The 23,297-nt window shown below is 47.2% G+C and overlaps 1 protein-coding gene across 1 annotated transcript; it reads right to left on the bottom strand.

Annotated features, from left to right (window-relative positions):
* Positions 1 to 34: 34 nt before the first annotated feature.
* Positions 35 to 23,258, bottom strand: pam (peptidylglycine alpha-amidating monooxygenase). The gene is made up of 26 exons (XM_023960883.1): positions 23,122 to 23,258; positions 22,897 to 22,907; positions 21,819 to 21,903; positions 18,927 to 19,029; positions 18,290 to 18,347; positions 16,102 to 16,189; positions 14,378 to 14,469; positions 14,119 to 14,202; positions 13,934 to 13,982; positions 13,777 to 13,844; positions 13,349 to 13,429; positions 13,190 to 13,266; positions 12,789 to 12,892; positions 12,441 to 12,634; positions 12,113 to 12,163; positions 11,479 to 11,608; positions 8,751 to 8,867; positions 8,535 to 8,607; positions 8,247 to 8,457; positions 7,618 to 7,821; positions 5,821 to 5,936; positions 4,125 to 4,224; positions 3,959 to 4,009; positions 2,656 to 2,895; positions 2,522 to 2,581; positions 35 to 1,410 (listed from the first exon to the last, which is right to left on the bottom strand). The coding sequence occupies exons 1-26, from the start codon at positions 23,250 to 23,252 to the stop codon at positions 1,229 to 1,231; spliced, it is 2,760 nt and encodes a 919-aa protein (XP_023816651.1). The 5' UTR covers positions 23,253 to 23,258; the 3' UTR covers positions 35 to 1,228.
* Between the last annotated feature and the right edge of the window lie 39 nt (positions 23,259 to 23,297).

Here is a 23,297-nt window from a genome sequence, read left to right as displayed (position 1 = left end):
TTTGTTTTTCAGTCAACATGACAGGACACACTGATGCTTTGCAAACACTTTATTACACAAATACCATGAAAAAATTACTCTTGCAGCAGAATCAGTATAACAGCAAATAAGAGGAAGGCCAGCTGCCACATTCCAGCTGTGAGGGGAGCTTCTGTGTGAGCGCATGACGTGCACGTGAGGAAGGGAGCAGAGCGTCCCGGATGATTGCGATTGCCGGGTTCATTTTGGCCGGATTATCTTTACATTTTAAATAAAGTTAACTTACGTTTAGGTGCAGGACCCCCCCCCCACAAATGAAATGTCAGACTATTCCTTTCTCAACTTGGTAACCCGCCTGTCCCCGCCCAACTTAAACTTAGGACTTCTTAACTTCCTCCACCCTTAAGGTCACCCCTCAGTCTTCGGTTCTGAGCGAAGGTTGGATTCTGAACGGACTGTGACTGCAAAGCGCTTTGATCCCTGCAAAACGTGGAAAAGCTCGTCTCAGCAGACGCCGTTTGTCATTCAGTCTCCTTTAAGCAGCTCCATCGGACGCTGAGCTGCTGACGTTGGAGGCCGAACTTGATAAATGTTTCTTCATTTAAAATGCTTTTGGTCCAAGAAGATGCTGCAGACCCTGAATCAGATCCAGATTGTGGCGAACAGCAGCTGTGCAGGTCTGATCTCTGCAGACTAATTCTGGAAAAAGATCAGAGCTGAAGGCACATAAGCAGAAACGAAGCCAAATGAGGAGGTTTTGTTTTGGAGAAGCTGCACTTAAATGACCTCCAGACGCCCTGAAATGTTTCTGACCCGCCTGAGTGCCCTGGACTGGGTTTTGGCTCGGAATGAGGAGATGGACCGAGTTCTGAGCCCAGAGTGGTCAGCAGGTCTGAGCCCAAAACTTCTCCTCAAGACCCTGAAGGTGAGGGGGAGGGGGGTCTGCACAACACTAAGAGCCTTGTGACTGCAGTGAGCTGGTCTGAGGTCAGAGGCTCCGCCTCCATCAACGCTCCTCCCATCACCTGTTGAGCATAAACCTGCGAGTGGACCGCTGCTCCTGTTTAAGGCGGAGTCTGTATTCAGTGAGGGGAATCAAACCTCTGCCTCTGGACGGAACCAGTCCAGACGAATTTGATTATGTACACGAACACATGGAAATATGTACAACAGCAGGACTGGCAGCTGACACCACAGTCACACACATGACGAGTAAGCACATGTGAGCACAGGAAGCAGAGCAGACCACCTAGGAGGCGGGCTGAGGGGGCAACGGGGGGGCGGAGTACTCCTCATTGTCCGAGTCGCTGCTGTCCTCCATGTTCCTCTCCTGGTCGCTACCCTCCGTGCTCAGCTGATCGAAGCCCTGACGGGTGTAACCTCTGTGAGACGCAAAGAAGTTCCCCAGGTTTAGGCCTCCGACCGCCTTACCTGCAACACACAAACACACCTGTCAGAACACCTGCAACACAAAAACACACCTGTCAGAACACCTGCAACACACAAACACACCTGTGAGAACACCTGTAACACACACACACACACCTGTGAGAACACCTGTAACATACACACACACATATGAGAACACCTGTAACACACACACACACATATGAGAACACCTGTAACACACACACACACACCTGTCAGAACACCTGTAACATACACACACACACCTGTCAGAACACCTGTAACATACACACACACATATGAGAACACCTGTAACACACACACACACATATGAGAACACCTGTAACACACACACACACCTGTCAGAACACCTGTAACATACACACACACACCTGTGAGAACACCTGTAACATACACACACACATATGAGAACACCTGTAACACACACACACACATATGAGAACACCTGTAACACACACACACACACCTGTGAACACCTGTAACACACACACACACACCTGTGAGAACACCTGTAACACACACACACACATATGAGAACACCTGTAACATACAAACACACCTGTGACAACACCTGTAACACACACACACACCTGTCAGAACACCTGTAACACACACACACACACATATGAGAACACCTGTAACACACACACACACACATATGAAAACACCTGTAACATACAAACACACCTGTGACAACACCTGTAACACACACACACACCTGTCAGAACACCTGTAACACACACACACACCTGTGAGAACACCTGTAACACACACACACACACCTGTGAGAACACCTGTAACACACAAACACACCTGTGAGAACACCTGTAATACATAAACACACCTGTGAGAACACCTGTAATACATAAACACACCTGTAAGAACACCTGCAATACACAAACACACCTGTAAGAACACCACTTACACACAGATGCAATTGTGGGAACACCTGTAACACACACAGACACCTGTGAGAACACCACAACACATAAACACACCTTGTACAACACCTGGAACACACAAACACAACTGCAACACACAGACACACCTGGTAGAACAAGTACCTCACACCTGCACAAACACACCCGCGACTGCAGCTGCAAACAAAACTCACCCTTTATTCTTCCCAGTATGCCGACCACAGAGCGCGGTTCTGCTTTCTGATCACCGTGTCCTGCAAATGTCCATCAATATGGCGCTGAGAGCTGAACCATAGCAAGACTGCCCTCCCCCCTGCAGCAGACTTACTGTTTCTTCTCCAACACACAAAGACTCCGATAATGACGACGAGCAGCAGAGGCAGCAGGAGCAGCGTGATGATCACTGCCGCCATGGCGCCATTCTCCCTGCCGGCCTTCACCGTCTTCTTTTCCTCCTGCACCACCGGCAGACTCGGTTTGTCCACCGTCTGCTTCTCCGGTCCAGCTGCTGCCACATGTGACGTGTTCCTCTGCGGCTTCACCCTGGTTTGGATGAATGCTTCCACTTCTGCACAGAAATATGAGTTTGTGGTCAATTGAACCCTCAGAGGTCATCCGCACAAATTGTTATTGTATCAATGATTACAAATTTCCCTCAAATTGTTTTTTTTTCCTGAATATCAATGGCATAAAGATATTAGTTGCAATCAAATCACACTTCCAAATTCTTCAGTTCAACCATGAAAAGATCCCACCAATGCTGCAAATTCTCTGAAGCAAAAAATATTTTCATCATCTACAAAAACTATTTCACTTTTTTACATTACAACCACAAATGTCTTCAGGGTTTGGGGCCCGATACTGAGCCCTGTGGGACTCCATCTGTAATATTTAAGATGCTTGACCACATAGGTTTTTTAATCTAATTCTTTTAACCAATCTAAAACAAAAACTTCATTTATGGTTCTATTTTGGAGTAAAAGTCAGTGTCTATTGTGTCAAGTGTATCAAGGAGACAATCACGAGTCTGCTAGTCTTGGAGGGCGGAGACCTTAAAGCTTTACCCCCTTTACCCCCTGAAACATAATAAACTCAAAGTATGTTTGCTGCTACACGCCTTCATGCCTCCTTGTGTTTAAGCACAGCTTGAAGAAATGACTTGAGGCATTTTCCAGGATTCATGAGTTCCTGTCAGAGCTTTACTTTTACTGAGGACCCGGGACTTCAAGCTTCTTTCTGCCACCGAGGTTTCTGAGGTTTTATCATCAAAGATTTTCTCAAGGTGAAGACACTGCACTCTGTTTAGACAAGGTCATGCTGGCAGAGTGAACGCTCTTCATGGTGATAACGTATCTTTGTGGTGTTGTCTACAGCAGGAGCTGAACCCCCCAGAACCAGATCGGTAGACATCTGGGAGTCTGGAATCTGAGGATGGAGAAGTCTCCGTTTCACTGATCCGGTTTGTCTCTCTGTGAGTTAAAGCATCCAGAACTGACAGTGTGGCCTTCATGAGGCTAAATGTTTCAGCTGTTCATGTGCAACTCATTGATGTGTACAGTCTGCAGCAGCACACAGACAAGCAAGCTCAGGAGAAACACAGCTCAAACTGGATCTGAGGATTCTGGACTGACCCTCCAGCTCCTGAACCTGGATCCCCGCCTTTTTCACCGAGCGATGGGACTCTGTGGGAAAACAAGAGCTTCAGGAGAAGTCTACAGGTCCACAACAGTAAAGGTTACTTTATAAGTCATTTGATCAAGTTCAGTGAAGGAAATGTGAAGACGAAGAAGAACTCACTTTCTGCAGAGAACTTGAAGACCTCCTCACTGCCTGCATCTCCAACAAAGACGCTCCCGTCCGGGCCTCCAACCAGGTCATGAGGCATTTTGAAGTCCTGCTGAAGACGGATGGAGATGAAACCCGCTTCACCAGAACCAGAATGGTTTTCTGTTCTAAAGCTCTACAGAGTTTCCTGGAGTATAAAGTGCAGCTTCAGTGGTTTGTTGCCTGTGTAACGTTTGTGCCAAACCATCAACACGGCTTCAACTTCAAAACATTTGGGTCATTGTCGAGCCTTGTTTGGTTGATTCGCTTTGGTTTTCCCGCCGATCCACAGAGCCCTCTGGAAGCTCTGCAATCCAATTTACAGGGAAACCAAGAACTTACAGACTGTAAAAGACGTGGACTAGGGCTGCACGATATGAGGAAAACTTGCGATATGCGATATTAGTGATCAATATTGCGATAACGATAAATTTGCGGTAAATAAACAAATAGAAAAATAAACAAAAACATCATTCCCATTTCATTGCAACAGTTTAAAAATTATACTCCAAATGACCCTCATCGACATGGGGGACAAACGTCAGGGTGGCTAACCCTGGTCCTCAAGAGCCTCAACCCTGTCCGTTTCCAATTCTCCCTAGACTGCTCGATAATGATAACCAAAATCAGGTGTGTTCAGTCAATCAGGATGTGAAATCACTTGAGTCAGCCAATCAACAGCAAGCTGGTTAAGGAGAGCTGGGAAACAGGCAGGGTTGAGGCTCTTCAGGACCAGGGTTAACATAATAGGCGTCCATCTGATTGGTCAAAGCATAAAGGGATTTATTTGATTCGTTAAATGCTTCAAGCTGCTAGAAGATTTTTTTAACAGATTTTGGGTTTGCGATTTATTGCGATATTCGCCGTCTTTTGCGATATGCATATTGCAGAGCTGGATATTGCGATAACGATAAATTTGCGGTATATTGTGCAGGCCTAACGTGGACCAACCCTTTGGTCATGTGACCTGCTGGAGGTCATGTGACCCAGTGGTTTGGCTGAATTTAAGTTAGTTTTTGTTCCTTAATCTTTGTTGTCCTGTACGGCCGCGCCAGAAACAGTTTGTCAAAACATTTTTTGTATAAATGCATTTCTATGCAGATGACATTCATCTTTCTTGTTCTTTTAATGACTTAGTTGAACAGATTCTTTTGAATGTCCTGAACGAGCGGCTGAAATTGTTATGCTAAAAACTTGCAAAGACAGCTCTCTGATTGTTGATCCTGATCATAGAACTGAACTGAAGAAACCACACATTTCAGAAACTTTGATAAAGAAAACCTTTAAAATCAAGAACAACTTTATTAAAGGCAGGGGGGGCCGGTAGACCTCTGATCAGAAAGTTGCAGGTTCAGGTCCCGCTCAATCTGCCCATGTGTCAACGTGTCCTTGGGCAAGACACTAAACCCTGCATTGGCACCAGGGTAGTCATGAATATGTGTGTGTTGATGGGTGAATAGGACTGTGACTGTAAAGTGCTTTGGGCCTAGTAAAGCATAAGTAAGTATTGCAGCAGTTCCTAAGGCAAACCTGAAAATGGGCAGCCATTTTTCTACTTTTGATTTTCATAATTCCCCTTTTTTTGAATCTGCTCTCAATCTTTTGTGTAAAGACTTTTGATCTCCAGAGCTGGGGGTGGTGGTGGTGGTGGGGGTGGGGGGGTTGTTACCTTTCTTTTGGGGCTGAAGGTGTCCAGAATCTCCCTGCTTGTGTAATTGATGACGAAACCTCGAAGTGGAGCCGAGTGATACGGTGAGTCGCCATTCACCGCATAGATCAGGCCGTCTTCACAGAGACACACACCAAACACACACACACCAAACACACACACACACACACTCGTCAGATGGTTTACAAAACAAAAGCAGCACAGGAGACTATTGTAAACCCTCCAGGTTCATTATTACATGAAGCTTTTTCACAACAATCTTCTGTATTCTGTAGGAGTCACTGCAACCTGTCCCTGTTTTCAAAGAACTGGGGCTGGGGTGGGGGTGGGGTGGGGGGCACCCTGGACAGGTCCATCACATGCAGAAACAGAAAACCACTCGCACTCCAAATGGGAAGAATTTTGAGAGTCACCAATCCATCAATGCAGCATGTTTTTGGACTGTGGGAGGAAGCTGGAGGAAAACCCACTTATGCACCAGGAGTCCATGCAAACGCCACAAAAAAAGAACGCAGCTCGGTCAAAGCAGAACTTTAACTGCCAAAGCTTTACAAAAATGGTCTTTATATGCAAAGACCAGCCGATTCTGACATTACAGACAAACGCTGATCCGATAAATCTGGGGGTGGAGCTTAAAGAGTCTAGTCTCTTCCAGTGGTGGACCATTTATGACACACCTGGGCCTTCAGTGGTGCTCCGTCTGAATCACTTAACCCCTCATGAACACTTTTGTGATGCAGAAACCAGCTTTGCATTGCATATTGAAAATTCCTGTAGCCACAATAAATGCCTCTAAATAAACTGAAAAAAATAAAACAGTAGACAAATCTCATTATGCAACTACAGCCAGCACAAAACATTGAAAATAACCCCATACATTTGCAATATTTTTTCTTACGATATTTATCGTTTCACTCATTAAAAATTCAGATTATTTGAAGACAAAATCGATCTTCCTCTTTCCTCTTAAACAGTCCATCAACCTGTCATGCAGATTATCGTCTTCAGTTCCATCAAGAAGTCCTTTTCTATTCCATCATCAGTGCTGAGAGCCCAGTCTGTCCAGTTGTGTTTCTACGTAGGTTTTAATCCGCTTTGGAGCTGAAAATGTCGACAGACGGAGTGGATACGTGGACCGTCAGCTCCAAACACAAATCTGCGCAGCTGCTTTATGATTCACTCAGATTTTTCTGATTAAGGAAGTCAAGGACATCAGTGGGAGATCTTCCTGCTAAATCCTCCATGGCGTACATTACAGTCAGCTCTGTTTTTAACTGAGACAGATCAAAAAGTGCTCCGTGGCTCCATGTCAAACTGGACAAGGCTGCATGTGACTTCCTGAACCATCTGTCCAATCAGAAGGTCTGAATACTGTGACGTTGCCTAAGCCTGCAAGAAGGCCCTGCTGACACCAAATCAAAATCTGATTGGTTGAAGGAAATGAATGTCTGACATTGATTTTGCATTACAGGACCTTCAGAACTGATGCTGAAGGCCCTTATCCTGCCTGGCAACAAAGGACAGCTGAAATGTGATTGGTTAAATGCTCCAATGTGAAAATGCATCTGTCTAGAAGCAGCATAACTATCATAAACACAATAAAAAGGAATGGACAGACCATATCGAATGATTTAGTGAGAATGCATGGACAAAATCTAATTAACACATGATTCAGATCTGTTTTAGGCCTTCAGAGAAGCCCTTGAAGGCCCTGGCGGCCCTCCACTGCTGTCTTCAGAAGAGAAGATACCCGATTAAACTCTGACAGCGTCTCGTGAATCTGAGCAGCTGACTCACCTCCAGCAGGGCTGTAGGAGATGGCGAACACCTTTCCTCCAAACTCTTCCTTTTTAATCTCTTTGACGAACTCTCCGGTGTCTGCGATGAAGCACTGGATCCGCCCGTTCTCCCTGTCAGCCACGCACACCTCTCTTCTGTCGCTGAGGAAGGCCAGGCTGTGGGGGATCTGGAAACGTGCACGCTGCCTCCGGTCCAGCGAGCCTGCAGCCGCACACGAGAGCGCATGCTGAGTCTGCAGAATCACGGCTGCAGACGTCCAGGTGAAAACCTTCAAACTGAGTGAAGCCCAGCTCAACCTCTTCTGGTGAAACCTCATTTCTTTTCAGGTTGAACTACAAAAACACATCAGTGGGTTCTCATGATCTTGACTAAGCTGGTTACCACCAGCCTCCTTAGTAACCTGGTTTTTGTAACCATATTGAAGAAATCAGACATCCCTTAGACCCATGAGACAAGTTAGACAAGAAGACAAGTGTGTGTGTGTGTGTTCTGTAGTGTTTGGTTCGTTTACAGTCATACGTCTTGTGTTTTTTAATTTTGACGTAGTCCTCAGATGTTCTTCGAACTCTGAGAACTTCCTGTTTGTCATTTGTGTCCATCCTTTTTGTGTGTGTGGGGATGGGTACCTGCTCCCCACTGGGAAAGGTATTTTCCATCAGCGGAAAACTTGAGGATCCTGGCGTTGCAGTATCCGTCAGACACGAAGACGTTCCCGGTGTGCGGGTCGATGGCCACGTCGGTGGGCTGGCAGAAGTGGCTGCTGTCACTTCCTGGAGTGAAAGCTTCTCCCAGAGCCAGCAAGGTTCTGTCTCTGCCATCACTGCTCACCTTCAGAACCTGATGACGGGCGGGGTCCGTTTATGGACAGGTGAAAAACAAATGTACAGGGGTGGCCGTGCGCTGGGAGAACGTACCTGATGCAGAGCCACGTCGGTCACCCAGTAGTTGTTGTCTCTGTCAGCAGTTATCCCATGAGGCAGATAAAACCTGCAGAGGAAGAAAACGTCTGACATCATGGACAGGAAGCGACGCCTGAAGCACACCTGTCTGCACATCTGTCCAGAGCTTCACAGCTGGTTCACGGAGCAGAACCTGATTGTTTAAAATAAATAAAGACAAGAGACTCTTACATGTTCCTGCCTGAGGCTTTGAGGATTCTGCCTTTGGCCGGGTCCACCACCAGAATGGCAGACTGCTGGATGGGTCCAAGGGACCTGTGCTGGTACCGGGCCCGGCCGTCAAAGGAGCTGAGGAAAGCACAAAAAGAAGAGATCGGCATGAATGATTGAATAGGCGATGTGGAACACCTGGAAGACCACCTGCTTCGGGTGAGCCCTGATGTGGAACAACTGGAAAACCCCCTGCAACATGCGAGCCCTGATGTAGAACACCTGGAAAACCACCTGTATCAGGCGAGCCCTGATGTAAAACACCTGGAAAACCACCTGTATCAGGCGAGCCCTGATGTAAAACACCTGGAAAACCACTTGCTTCGGGTGAGCCCTGATGTGGAACATCTGGAAAACCACCTGCTTCGGGTGAGCCCTGATGTGGAACAACTGGAAAACCACCTGTATCAGGCGAGCCCTGATGTAAAACACCTGGAAAACCACTTGCTTCGGGTGAGCCCTGATGTGGAACAACTGGAAAACCACCTGCAACAGGTGAGCCCTGATGTGGAACACCTGGAAAACCACCTGCTTCGGGTGAGCCCTGATGTGGAACAACTGGAAAACCACCTGCATCAGGCGAGCCCTGATGTGGAACACCTGGAAAACCACCTGCTTCGGGTGAGCCCTGATGTGGAACAACTGGAAAACCCCCTGCAACATGCGAGCCCTGATGTAGAACACCTGGAAAACCACCTGTATCAGGCGAGCCCTGATGTAAAACACCTGGAAAACCACCTGTATCAGGCGAGCCCTGATGTAAAACACCTGGAAAACCACTTGCTTCGGGTGAGCCCTGATGTGGAACAACTGGAAAACCACCTGCAACAGGTGAGCCCTGATGTGGAACACCTGGAAAACCACCTGCTTCGGGTGAGCCCTGATGTGGAACAACTGGAAAACCACCTGCATCAGGCGAGCCCTGATGTGGAACACCTGGACTGGAAAACCACCTGCTTCGGGTGAGCCCTGATGTGGAACAACTGGAAAACCACCTGCAACAGGTGAGCCCTGATGTGGAACACCTGGAAAACCACCTGCAACAGGCGAGCCCTGATGTGGAACACCTGGAAAACCACCTGCATCAGGCGAGCCCTGATGTGGAACACCTGGAAAACCACCTGCTTCGGGTGTGCCCCCATGTGGAACAACTGGAAAACCACCTGTATCAGGCGAGCCCTGATGTAAAACACCTGGAAAACCACTTGCTTCGGGTGAGCCCTGATGTGGAACAACTGGAAAACCACCTGCAACAGGTGAGCCCTGATGTGGAACACCTGGAAAACCACCTGCTTCGGGTGAGATTTGATGTGGAACAACTGGAAAACCACCTGCATCAGGCGAGCCCTGATGTGGAACACCTGGAAAACCACCTGCTTCGGGTGAGCCCTGATGTGGAACAACTGGAAAACCACCTGCAACAGGTGAGCCCTGATGTGGAACACCTGGAAAACCACCTGCAACAGGCGAGCCCTGATGTGGAACACCTGGAAAACCACCTGCTTCGGGTGAGCCCTGATGTGGAACAACTGGAAAACCACCTGCATCAGGCGAGCCCTGATGTGGAACAACTGGAAAACCACTTGCAACAGGTGAGCCCTGATGTGGAACATCTGGAAAACCACCTGCTTCGGGTGAGCCCTGATGTGGAACAACTGGAAAACCACCTGTATCAGGCGAGCCCTGATGTAAAACACCTGGAAAACCACTTGCTTCGGGTGAGCCCTGATGTGGAACAACTGGAAAACCACCTGCAACAGGTGAGCCCTGATGTGGAACACCTGGAAAACCACCTGCTTCGGGTGAGCCCTGATGTGGAACAACTGGAAAACCACCTGCATCAGGCGAGCCCTGATGTGGAACACCTGGAAAACCACCTGCTTCGGGTGAGCCCTGATGTGGAACAACTGGAAAACCACCTGCAACAGGTGAGCCCTGATGTGGAACACCTGGAAAACCACCTGCATCAGGCGAGCCCTGATGTGGAACACCTGGAAAACCACCTGCTTCGGGTGAGCCCTGATGTGGAACAACTGGAAAACCACCTGCATCAGGCGAGCCCTGATGTGGAACAACTGGAAAACCACTTGCAACAGGTGAGCCCTGATGTGGAACACCTGGAAAACCACCTGCATCAGGTGAGCCCTGATGTGGAACAACTGGAAAACCCCCTGCAACATGCGAGCCCTGATGTAGAACACCTGGAAAACCACCTGTATCAGGCGAGGCCTGATGTAAAACACCTGGAAAACCACCTGTATCAGGCGAGCCCTGATGTAAAACACCTGGAAAACCACTTGCTTCGGGTGAGCCCTGATGTGGAACAACTGGAAAACCACCTGCAACAGGTGAGCCCTGATGTGGAACACCTGGAAAACCACCTGCATCAGGCGAGCCCTGATGTGGAACACCTGGAAAACCACCTGCTTCGGGTGAGCCCTGATGTGGAACAACTGGAAAACCACCTGCATCAGGCGAGCCCTGATGTGGAACAACTGGAAAACCACTTGCAACAGGTGAGCCCTGATGTGGAACATCTGGAAAACCACCTGCTTCGGGTGAGCCCTGATGTGGAACAACTGGAAAACCACCTGCAACAGGTGAGCCTACCAGCAGAGTTCTACCATTTCTGTATTTAAACGTGACTATTCATCAACAGAAGCTCTCAGCAGACGTGTGGTAAGCTTACTCCAGATCCCAGTGATGGTCTCCTCTGTGGAAGATGACCAGGTTGGAGTCCGAGTCCAGTGCCAGACCCGACACCTGACCCAGCTGCAGGTTCCCCTCAGGCCAGTCTGTCACCTGCTCCAGGTGGTAGTCTACACACACAAATACACACCTCAGGGTGAATAACACACCTTAAAGAACCACTCCAAAATAAGATAGTGTTTTGGTGTCTTTAACGTGTTTTTGTGGCACTTTTCTGATGATGGAGGACATGTATCAAGAAAATTAAGCTTAAAATTATGTTTCTGAGTAATGCTCTCTGCTCGAGCGGATTCTGTTTTCCTCGTCTGAGCAGGAATCTGAATTTAAACTGTACGGCTGGATAGCTCCTAAATTGGTCGCCATTGTCGTTGCACTGCTAATGTTAGGATGGGATTGTGGGGGCCTGTAAGCTAGCAGAAGAGTGTGTAAACAAATGAAGGTGAAGGGGGGGCCAGAATTGCTCTGCTCCAACGGTCCCGTTGGGAGATCGCTCTGCTGAAACTATGTCCTAGAAAAGGACACAGGTTTTTTTGATTTTGGCTAAAACATCCTAATTATAATTAAAAGATCAATGGGAACGCTTTTAAAATAGATAAAAAGATGATGACACTCACCCTGATCGGCGCCCTGCCCTCCTCTTCTTTTGTCCAGCAGCACACTGTCATCTTAGCAGAAAAAATAGACACTTTTATCTTTTTTTCTGTTTTTCCTCTGAACGATGAACTGAAAAGAAATTATTTTTATGAGGATCATTTTAGATGATGTGATGTTTGCTCCTGAAGCCCATTTATTCAGGTGGTTTTGACTTTTACTGCTTTAGCCTCTGTAATCTTGATTTTCTGTTCATTTTGTGTTTTGTTTAAATGAAGTTTGTTTCCTAAAAGACAAAAAGAAAGGAGGGCAGAGATGGCAGCAGAGATGGCAGTGCGTTCCACACTGTACCTGCAGCGTGTCCCATGTGCATCATGGAGCTCATCTGATCCGGACTGACGGCGATGGGAACGTTGGCCTCCGCAGGAATGTGTCGGAACTGCTCCCTGGAGCCGCTCTCCATGCAGCTCATGAAGGGGACGGCGTGCCTTCTGTCCATGTAGTACATCATGTAGAAGTTGCACATTTCGTCATCAGAGGTGCCGCTGCAGGAGGAGGCGCAGACACCAAACACGTTACTTTCAAACGTGCGGAAGGATGCGTATGAGCTGGAGCACGCATGGGTGCACGGCGAGGTCTTATGTACGATCGACAAACTTTAAAGACCTCAGAAGAAAAACAGGTTCCGCAGAGACTCACCCGATGACCGTTTCGGAGGTCCTGCCCTCTCCGGTGAACACACACCTGGCGGCGACGGTGTCTCCGTACTGCACACTCAGCTCCGTGTTGACCGGATAGAAAGCCTGTGGAGGACAGAGACTGCTCACGCACACGTCTGAGGCAGATCTGACCTCAGTACAGGAGACGTTGCTGCTGATCCGACACGTTCGGAAAGTAAGAGGGTGACACAGCTGGCCAGTGTGGTCTTTAACCGAAGATAGGACCGACATTCACCAACTACTTCAAGAGATTTTAGGGCCTTCATACCCAGAATGTGGTCAAATACAGCCAGAAAATGCAGAAAAATCTGCATAACTAGTTCCAATTTGGTTCACTTTCTAAGGACCTTGGTGGGGGCCCCCCATTGGGCAGGGTCTCACCTGTGGTAACTGAGGGGACTGTCGACCAATCAGGGTCCACTTCCCATTGCGGATCCTGTATCCACTGACCACCTTGCCTGAGAGGGAGAATCCAGAGAGTTATGAGGGGTGGTCCCATCAGACAGACGCTCGGGTGGGGTTGGGTGGGTGGCGACTCACCGAGGCGGTGTGTGTGAGTCCTGAAGGCAAACGGGTAGATGGGGTAGGAGGCGTAGTCACAGGCCACGTCTGCATTCGTAACTAAGAGGAGATGGGAAAGGTCGTAAAGACGTGCGTCACCACATGAGAGCAAACACGTCTGTTTGTTCAGTGACCCGCTGCCGTGCCAGGACCAGAGCGAGTGGCTGAGCCGAGGCCCGTTTGTCCTTCTAGGGGGAAATCAGTGAAACAGGGTCCAGACAAAAAGCTGAAGATCAGAACCACATCTGTCCCTGATATTAGCCCCGCCCTGAACCCTGTCCCTGCTGCAGCCACTTCAATCATTTCAGGCTTTTATGCCGAGTCATGCTCTGAAACAGAAGGTCAAAAAGCCAGCAATGATCTGCTCACTCTGAACATTTCGGAGCATCAGACGGTCAAATACCAACCGGTTTTTCCTGGAGGGATGACGGTGTCCACGGACATCAGCAGGTAAATGCCGGCGACGAAGGGCTGCCTTTTAAGGACAGAGAGGAGACTCATCATGTCCACTTCATTCAGGCCTGAAAACTCCCAGCATGCATCTCAAAACCAGCCTCTACTTACGGCTTGGAGGTCATCCTTAAGGTGAGTCCAGAGCAGTCTCTGTGATGGTCTGCACAAACACACAACCATGTCAAAACACCAGAATTCAACATCCACATCCCAGCTCCACAAACACCACGACCCAGCACCCAGGGGGGGGGGGGGGGGTCCTTCCATCCGTGCACGTTTCTGGAGGGTTTCCTCACCTCTGAAGGCGCTGACGTCTCCATAATGGACCTGAAGCACGAAGTACGACATCCCAGAACCTTTCCCAACTCTGAACCCCACATCTGATGAGAAAACACCAGCTTCATGTGTGAGGGCAGCATTGTCAAGATTTCATGTCAGAACATTCTGTAGCAAAGACCCGACGGGCCCTGCCTCCGGGTCAGAGGTGACCCCGGGGGGGCAGAAGCTCCTGCTTTCACTACAAGGACCTGACCGACACCACCAGCCCAAACTCACCTTTAGGAAGTTTTGTGGGCGGAGCATTCCGGGCCCAGGCGTACATGATGGAGGGGTCGTCTTTGCAGGTGCCCAGCGCCCCCCCACAGTCCCTGCAGACACAGACACAACACTCAGAGGCGAACAGGCTGAAGGTCCGATCCCACCAGGATCTGCTTCCCAGTCACACACCAGAGTTTCAGGAAGTCCATCCGACTTTTTTAACTGCTCTCATCAGATGTTCTCTAAAAAAAACTAAAAAAAACTCGGTTCCTGGTTCCTCCCCCGTTTCTCCTCCGTGTAGTTCTTTAGTAAGATTCTCTGATGCAGCAGAGCTGATCGGACGAATGAAGAGGCGAGAAGACTCTGACAGTCTGTGCGGTTATGTGGCCACGCCCACAGCAAACAGCTGGGTTTGTTTACATACAATCCCAGCAGCTGTCACACCGACAGATGAAAAACCCATTTATAAACGTATTGATTGTTTCAAGTCATTCAAAAACAAATCACCTATCACTAATACACAAAGTTCAGTATTGGTAAACATAATTGTAATCAGATTACTGGTTACTGTAAAGCAAAACCTATTTTGTGAACTTTTTCTCTGAACAAACCGGAGATAAAGAGATTATGAACCATTGACTGTATGTGAGAACTGGACTGAGTGACCCCCCCCCCCCCCCCCAATGTTCCAAACAGGAAAGAAGCCAAAGGATGTCCTGATCATTTCTTTTGGGCCTGATCAGATTCCGAGTCATTTGATTTTCTGCCGGTATCGAGTCCCGATCCGTTACTTTTGTAACACGTTTACAAAATAAACCAAGTTAATTCACAGATCCAGGTTGTCACTGATTTTTAACCTTATTTTATTGTTTAACACTTAAACAGAGCACTTCTGTGAAGTACCTTTAGCAATCAAGTAAAATAATTAACTATTAGCCGGAGGATCAGTCATGTGGAGAAAGTTTGGTGACTGAAGCTTTAGTATCTACAGAAACTTTTAAACATGTTTAGTCAGATATGATTCATATTTTCATTAAATATTAATGAAGACTTTCTTGTAAAATCCTTCTTGTTCCATGAATTTGATGATGATATTCATGAAGAGCTCACATCAATGGAACCACTGACTGATTTTGGTTGTTTTGAGAGAATCTGGGATTCTTTATTTTAACCTCTTTGGACCTGGCGTCCACATGAATGGACGTCTCACGTTGGGTTTTGTCTCCGCAGCGGATAATTCTGCTAAACTGCGGCTCGGTCAAAGAGAAATCAAAAAAAGGATGGGATCTTAAGGGCTTAAATCCTCTTCTGTCTGTCGGCAGCAGGAAGGCGCCGTTCTCATTCAGAAGAAACCAAAAACCTGATCTTTTCTCTGCCAAAATGCATTTGCAGGTCGTTGTTTGCGTTAAGACAACTTGCTGTCAGTTTAAAACGTTTTGTGGAAGTCTCTGAACATATCGCTAGCTCGGCTGGTTTTGGGCGCCTCCTGCTCAATAAGATGTGGCGAGGAGCTCACTCCTGATCAGGGAAAGTGGTCGCCATAGATGTGTTGACTCAGACCGACTCGGACCTGACAACTTCTGGTTCCAACATGGCCACCTTTATATCCTAAAAACATGGCGGCTGAATTGACTTATTTGGTCGGAACAGGAAGTAATTCATTTGAGTCCAGACCTCACATCCAGTAAATGTGGTGAACACACACACACATGCAGTAAATCTGGGTACAGAGGGGGGGTTACCAAGAGCTGCTGGCGGAGGAGGGGCTTTGGCAGCCGAACAGGATCATGTGATGGACCGTGTTCATGCTGGCGTGAGGAATGAAGTCCACTGCAGCAGAAGAGAAGACACACTATGTTTTATGACACGTCGATCAGTCCCTGAGCAGGACGAAAACTGGTCAAGGGTCTGTGCACTCTGGGGAGGCATGGGGGGCGCCAGAAACCTCCACTACACCGCAAATCTATGAAAGCATGTTTATAGCCAGAAACACTGATATAAAACCGTAGCAGGAGACAGAAATGACATCCTTAACAAGTGAAATTATGCATGTAAACAATAAATCTGTCAGTAGAAAGAGGAACATATTTATTTACAGTAAGATAGAGAATTCCTAAAGACACTGCACTACTATTGAGCCTTTTTCTGTGTAATAATAATAATATGAAATGAGACATATTTCAGATTTGCATGACTGTAAACATTTAAACCAGGGGCGCCCAGACTTTTTTGGCATAACAGCCATTTTTGAGACAACAAACTCCAAAAAATCTACCTACACAAAACAAACAAAATTATAAAATAAAAGCATTCATGAAAGATAAACTTTTATACATATGTATTTCCTTCTTTTTCCTGGTTGTTTATCTCTGATGGCTCACAATCACAATCTACCCACGTCCTTCACGTTCGATCTGCTGATTGTGATCGACATCATGAGCAGGCTCGACATAGCCATTTGTCCGCTGGCCCGGTCCTGTTTTTCGAGCAGTGCGGACCACAAGACTTTACTTTTCACTTGTCCGCTCGGGCCACTAAAATATTTAACGGTTTATACATTCTTCACCTTTTTCAATAAAGTAAATTTTGCGAAAACGTGTAGATTTACCTCGTCTTCATAATTTAGTTTTTCTGCTAGTCCTGTGTTCAGACTTCAAGGGTTTCTATGGGAAACCTTTGATCACTTCTCCTTCTCTCCCGCCTGCGCGCATGCGGCTTTCACTGCCGAGCACCACGCGGCACGCGCTCACTACTTTTTTTTTCAAACTTTATTGAATGTAACAATTCAATACAAAACAATGTTAAACAGCAACAACGAAGGCACAAGCCAGTGGGTTATTATTACATTTGATTATAAATCCGACACCGTCACTGAAGAGAGACTGAAGCATGTCAGAGATGTGGAAGACATGGCAGGAATAGAAAGGAATATGTTGGATGGAGTAGTGGGTATAATTAGTAGTATGGACAGCAAGATATTTAATGAATGCATTGAAGATGAAACTGTATGCACTAAGCTTTAAGCTGAATGTCAAAGAATCAAAGGCAACTCCAAATACCTGAATCTCAGACTCAAATGCAGTAGAATGTTAAACTACTTAATTTTGTTTTTCTTTACAACACTGTAAGCAGTAAGTATTTCTAGTTAGCTGAATGATCTCAGTTAGACCTGCACAATATGAGGAAAACTCGCAATATGCGATATCAGAGATTAAAATTGCGATAACGATATAATTTGCGGTATATAAACAAACAGCAAAATAACCAAATAACCATTCCCGGTTTAAAAATTATACTCCAAATGACCCACGTTGACATAGGTTACAAACATCTAACATAACAGGGCTCCATCTGATTGGTCAACAATGTGAAGGCGTCCATCCGATTGGTCAAATGCATTAAGGGATTTATTTGATTCGTTAAATGGTTCAAGCTGCCATTAGATTGTTTTAACACATTTAAGGTTTATGATTTATTGCGATATTTGCCGTTAAAAGCACCATGAAAACTTCTGAACTAGTGTTACCTACTACACTGCAGTGCTCTCTTCAAAACATCTGAAACAGACTAGAGCAGATTTAAGTTTGATATGGTCTATTTTCAGTCATTGAAAAGTGTAGAAATAAGTGATGTCACCAGAATGCACCAAATTGCACCATATTAAAAGTTTCCGGGGGGGCATGCCCCCGGACCCCCCTAAAGTTGCCAGCACCTGCGGAGCGGCGGGTCCCGCTATGCGCGGTGTCGGGCCAGTAACTTTCAGGCAGGGCCAGTAAGTTTCAAAAACTACTGGCCCTGTGGGCCAGTGCAAATTTCTGGGCTATGTCAACCCCTGATGAGCACCCCTGATATAAACAGCTGTCCTCCATGTTGTTGTGCATCACTTATCTGCAGTGAGGAGCAACGCTTGCAGGACGTCTGAACACTCACCGATGTAGGAGTCTTGATTGGTGGGAACAGGAAAGGCCATGCAGAGGTAGGTGTCCGACTGGAACACAAGACAGCAGGGAGGACAGATCAGAGAAGGACACCGCAGCCGCTACACCTCCTGAAGGACCTACAGGTCCATCATAACCTCTGATCACACCTGATTCTGCACTGAAACCCACTTAAAATTAATATAGTTTTTACAGTAAATACAGGAACCAAGGGTTTTATCTGGCATCTTTCCACATGCTGTAACAAACGACGTTGAGCAAGAAGATGCTGAGAATAGAAACCCTGTAGAACAAGAACATCAAAGCAGAAACAAGAACAAAACTGTCCTGAAGTAGTTGGAACAGGATGTTGGTGACTCTTTAAAATGCACAGTGTAACATAAAATTGACAAACATGACACATGTGACGCAAACACGAATCACACGCCTCAAAGAGTGACTCAAAGGAGAAACACTGAGCATCCCCGTGTGTTTAAACTCCACCTACAACTATGCCCTCGTGGACGAGACCCAGAGTTAAGATTCAAAGAGTTAACGTCACAGTCTGATGATGGGAACAGCCAAACACAGACATCTCTGCTAAAAATGATCATTGTGTGACGGAGCACAGAGGCGGCGCTCGGACTCACGTTGCTCGGAGACACGCCCGGCATGCGCAGGTCCATGGAGAAGTTGTGGGAGTTGAAGAGCAGCGGGGGTTTGGTCCTGGAGGCGCAATCGCCTTCCTGCAACCTACAGAGGGACACAAGCGCACACCCTTACACGGAGTGGAACAAACTGGAGCCAGAACCTGATGACAGGAACACAGTGATGCAGCAGAACGTGGAGCTGCATGCCCACAAACTCTGCACCTGCATGCACGTAAAAGCTGCACGCCCGGAAAAGCTACACGTCCGTAAACGCTACACATCCGTAAACGCTGCACGCCCGTAAAGGCTGCACGTCCGAAACCCTGCAGTTGCATTCCCGTAAACGCTGCACGTCCGTAAACGCTTCAGGCCCGTAAACCCTGCATGTCTGTAAACACTCCACGTCCGTAAACGCTGCATGCCCGTAAACATTGCAGCTGCATGCACGTAAAAGCTGCACGCCCGTAAACATCGCAGCTGCATGCCCATAAATGCTGCATGTCCGTAAATTCTGCACGTCCGTAAACGCATCAGCTGCATGACCCACAAACTCTGCAGCTGCATGCCCGGAAAAGCTGCACGCCCGGAAAAGCTACACGTCCGTAAACGCTACACATCCGTAAACGCTGCACGCCCGTAAACGCTGCACGCCCGTAAAGGCTGCACGTCCGAAACCCTGCAGTTGCATTCCCGTAAACGCTGCACGTCCGTAAACGCTTCAGGCCCGTAAACCCTGCATGTCTGTAAACACTCCACGCCCGTAAACACTGCCCGCCCGTAAACACTGCAGCTGCTTGGCCGTTAACGCTGCACGCCCGTAAATGCTGCACGTCTGTAAACACTACAGCTGCAGCTACCTTCTACCTCCACCTCTACATCAGGATTTCACAGATTCACTTCATCTACAAGTCAATTTAGAAATGTAAAGATGGATTCACTTTGATTTATCTTCTTAAATGATTCTTTTTCATCTTAGAATGAAAGTTAATTCAAAAATTCATATTCAGGAAATGGACCCAAATTGTAAATCAAATTGATTTGATTTAGTATTTTGATGGATGATGATGATTGAAGATCACTTTTAGAAAATTAAAAGTGATCTTTAAAAACTTTTTGAAACAATATTGTTTTAAAATCCAATCATATTGATTGGATTTTAAAACCAGGATAGTGGACCAGGATAGTGCTGCACGATATGAGGAAAACTCGCAGTGTGCGATATTAGTGATCAATATTGCGATGACGATATAAGTTGCGATGCATGAACAAATAGCGAAACAACAAAAAACATCATTTCCATTTCCCAGCAACAGTTTTATTTAAATAAGAGCTAACCCTCGTCTACATAGAAGAGCTCCATCCGATTGGTCAAATGCATAAATGGATTTATTTGATTGGTTAAATATTTCAAGCCACCATAAGATTGTTTTATCACATTTAAGTTTACCATTTATTTTGATTTTTGCCGTCTTTTACAATATGCATATTGCACAGCTTGATATTGCGATAACGATAAATTTGCTATTGATTGTGCAGGCCTAGACCAGGATAACAAACGACAAATCTGCAGTTTTTAAATTTCTTTTTAACAAGATAAAGTCAAAGGTGTCCCTAAAATGAATAACACCATATTTTGAACTTCTGCAGTTTAGAGATCCTCATAAAGGTTAAGGGATCAACTCTGCTTGACAGTTGATACTGAGGGAGAGGATGCGTTTCTCAGCGATGGCTGAAGCATCTCTCCTCCTGCTTTAGGGACTGATGAGGTCGGAGCAGCTCAGCTGCATCAGCATCCGGCTGCATCTCAACCTAAAACGATGCTTTAAGTCTAGACGCCATCTGAACCCGACGTTTACAATCCAGCAGAGGCGCTGAGAAACAAACAAACAAAAACAAGCAGACGAATAAAAAATGAAAAATAAATAACCGGATGCATTTGAACGCGGCCGTTTGTCGTCACGACAACAGAACCAAAGTGCAGCCGTGATGTCTCAGTGACAGAATAATCCAAACATCAAAGCGCTGTGTGTGAGTGCAAAAACTGAACAATCAGAACAGGAGAGAAAAGGAGGAGACACAGGAGTGGGATCGTGAGAGAAGATGCAGGACCAGCCCGATCTGCAGAGCAATTCTGGTTCAGAACAAAGGGTTTGTGTTCTAGTCAAACCAAAGCTTTCATCTCTGATTCAATGTCCCTAAAAAAGCAATAAAAGCCATCAGAGAGCAGAATTGTGAGCTGAATTTATCTATCTTTACATAATCACAAGTTAAGGCATTCTTCTTGTCAAGAAGAAGAAGCCCCTCCCTGCTTGTCCAGTGTGAACACCATGGGGTAAATGCGTCCGGTCTGAGCATGAGAGAGGCTGTTTCTGAATGTCTGACGTTTCCTCTCCATTCCAAGTCGATAAAAGCTGCGACGGACTTTGCGTAAGCCGTGACCCAAAGTCCATGGCGCGGCGGAACGTCACGGCTCAGAGCCACTCCTGCCACATGTCCGTTCATCTTATCGGCAAAACTCACACAACTGAGAGGTACGGGATGATATGATGGGACAAAATGAAGCCACTGTGTCAAAAGGTGCTGCACCGCCAAATTCAAGGGCCTAAAATTACATTAAAGTTTGGATGAGCTGACCGGCTGTGAGCCGCGATCCAGCGCCAGCCCCTGGCGAAGAAATCACCAAAAAAAACAAAGAGAATGAAAGACATACATTTTTGGATTTTAAAGATTAAAAAAGAAAACTGGTGAGAGGCTGAAGATTAAACCTGAATCCTGACTTCTGCTGTTAGTTCCCTAAGTTATATGGAATCAGTCTAGAACTTTTCTAGGTGACCTAGACCGGGACACAGGAGGGTTGGGAGGGGGTTCAGGAATGCAAAACAAACTACTGACCTTCTGGAGCTGGGACTTTCTGTGCAGTGTCCCTGGAGGACGAAGGCCATCAGCAGTCCCAAGAGGACAGAGGCTCCCATCATACCTGTTCAAGGGGGAAAAAACCAGATCCTGATCACAGGTGAGCTGGGGAGGCCGACGTGACTTCCTGAGAGCGGCAGAAGTCTGCGGCTGCACACACGTGAGGCGGCTCAGCGGAGCAGGTCCAGATGCAGCCTGGTGGATGTGGATGTGCTCCTGGAGCCTGAAGCTCGGCAGAACATGACTTGAGGACCTGAAACGCTGCTGCTGGTCTCACCTGACCTACCTAGGTAGGACCTACCTACCTGAACTCCAGGAGGATCTGGGAGGAAGGAAAACTGGGAGCATTTTAACAGGATGAAGCTTGTGCACAGCGTGATGCGGGAGGGTTCTGCTCCCCCTCTGAGGGTGAGAGGTCAATAATTCATTCAAGGCCTTTGAGGCTCGGAGTCTCAGACCCAAAATGCTCGACCCGCCAGTCCTGCTCCTCTTGTGGTCTTTTTTGGTGTCAGAATGGTCTTAGGTGGTCTTTTTATTCCAGAGACTGTTTCATTGTTGAAGAACTTGAATGAGAAGAAACTGTAGAAGCTCAGAGGTTCTGCCTGCAGCGAAACCTGATCTCTGGAGAGTCCAAACGCTCTTCTCCTGTGTTTTGGATATACTTCTCCTGCAGCAGGGCCACATCTGCAGCAGACAGTAGGTTTACATCTGCAGCAGGTCCACATCTGCAGCAGACAGTAGGTTTACATCTGCAGCAGCAGGGAGTTCAACTTCGTTTATGACCGGAAGTCGTCCGCAGCCACAGACCTTCCGATCCCCGGGGACCCGAAAGGCTGACAGCGAGGCTCAGTGAGGATCGATGGGGACCGAAGGCAGAGCGGTTCTCACGATCCGCTTCTCGGTGACTCATCGCTGTGGGGGGTGGGAGTGGGAGGGGGGACCGAGCCGGAGCCGAACCAACCACCACACCACAGAACACACAACAAACCGGACCGGAACAAATACGATCAGCAGGGATAACCCGGGAAAAGAAAGCGGTACCCGCGCTGCAACACACCTGAGCCGTACCTGAGGAGGAAGAGGAGGAGAGGATCAGGATGCGGAGCTGTTGTGTGACGTAGCTCCCCAAGGTTAGCTAGCGTTTAGCTCCTCGGTTTGTCGTTTCCGCGATTTCTTGACAGATAATTAAACAGAACCGTGCAACCGGAAACGAACAAGAGCTCGCGCCTCTTTGTAAACCAGTTCGAGGACCAACGTCCCACAGGCACGTTCAAACTGATACCTGTCTGCGCACACGTCCACTCTGCCTGTGACGTCGGTCTGTTGAAAACAGCAGTGACGCCAGCACTTCCTGTTTTCAGAATAAAAGCAGCTTCCGCTGCGGCAGCTAGTGCTAGCTAGCATCGTTAGCATTTCACAGTTACAATGGTTCGATTATCTGTAATAAATAAAAAAAAT

Source organism: Oryzias latipes, chromosome 12 (assembly GCF_002234675.1).
Source record: "Oryzias latipes chromosome 12, ASM223467v1".
Lineage (NCBI taxonomy): Eukaryota > Metazoa > Chordata > Actinopteri > Beloniformes > Adrianichthyidae > Oryzias > Oryzias latipes.
The sequence above is the reverse complement of the archived record's forward strand: the minus strand, read 5'-3'. Positions and strand labels throughout refer to the sequence as shown.

Coding starts and splice junctions, on each gene's coding strand:
- pam (XM_023960883.1), bottom strand. CDS start 23,252: ATGCTAACGATGCTAGCTAGCACTAGCTGCCGCAGCGGAAGCTGCTTT. Junction 19,030..21,818: donor GAAAGTCCCAGCTCCAGAAG/GTCAGTAGTTTG, acceptor GTCCCTCTGTAG/GTTGCAGGAAGGCGATTGCG. Junction 8,868..11,478: donor GACCATCACTGGGATCTGGA/GTAAGCTTACCA, acceptor TGCTTTCCTCAG/CTCCTTTGACGGCCGGGCCC.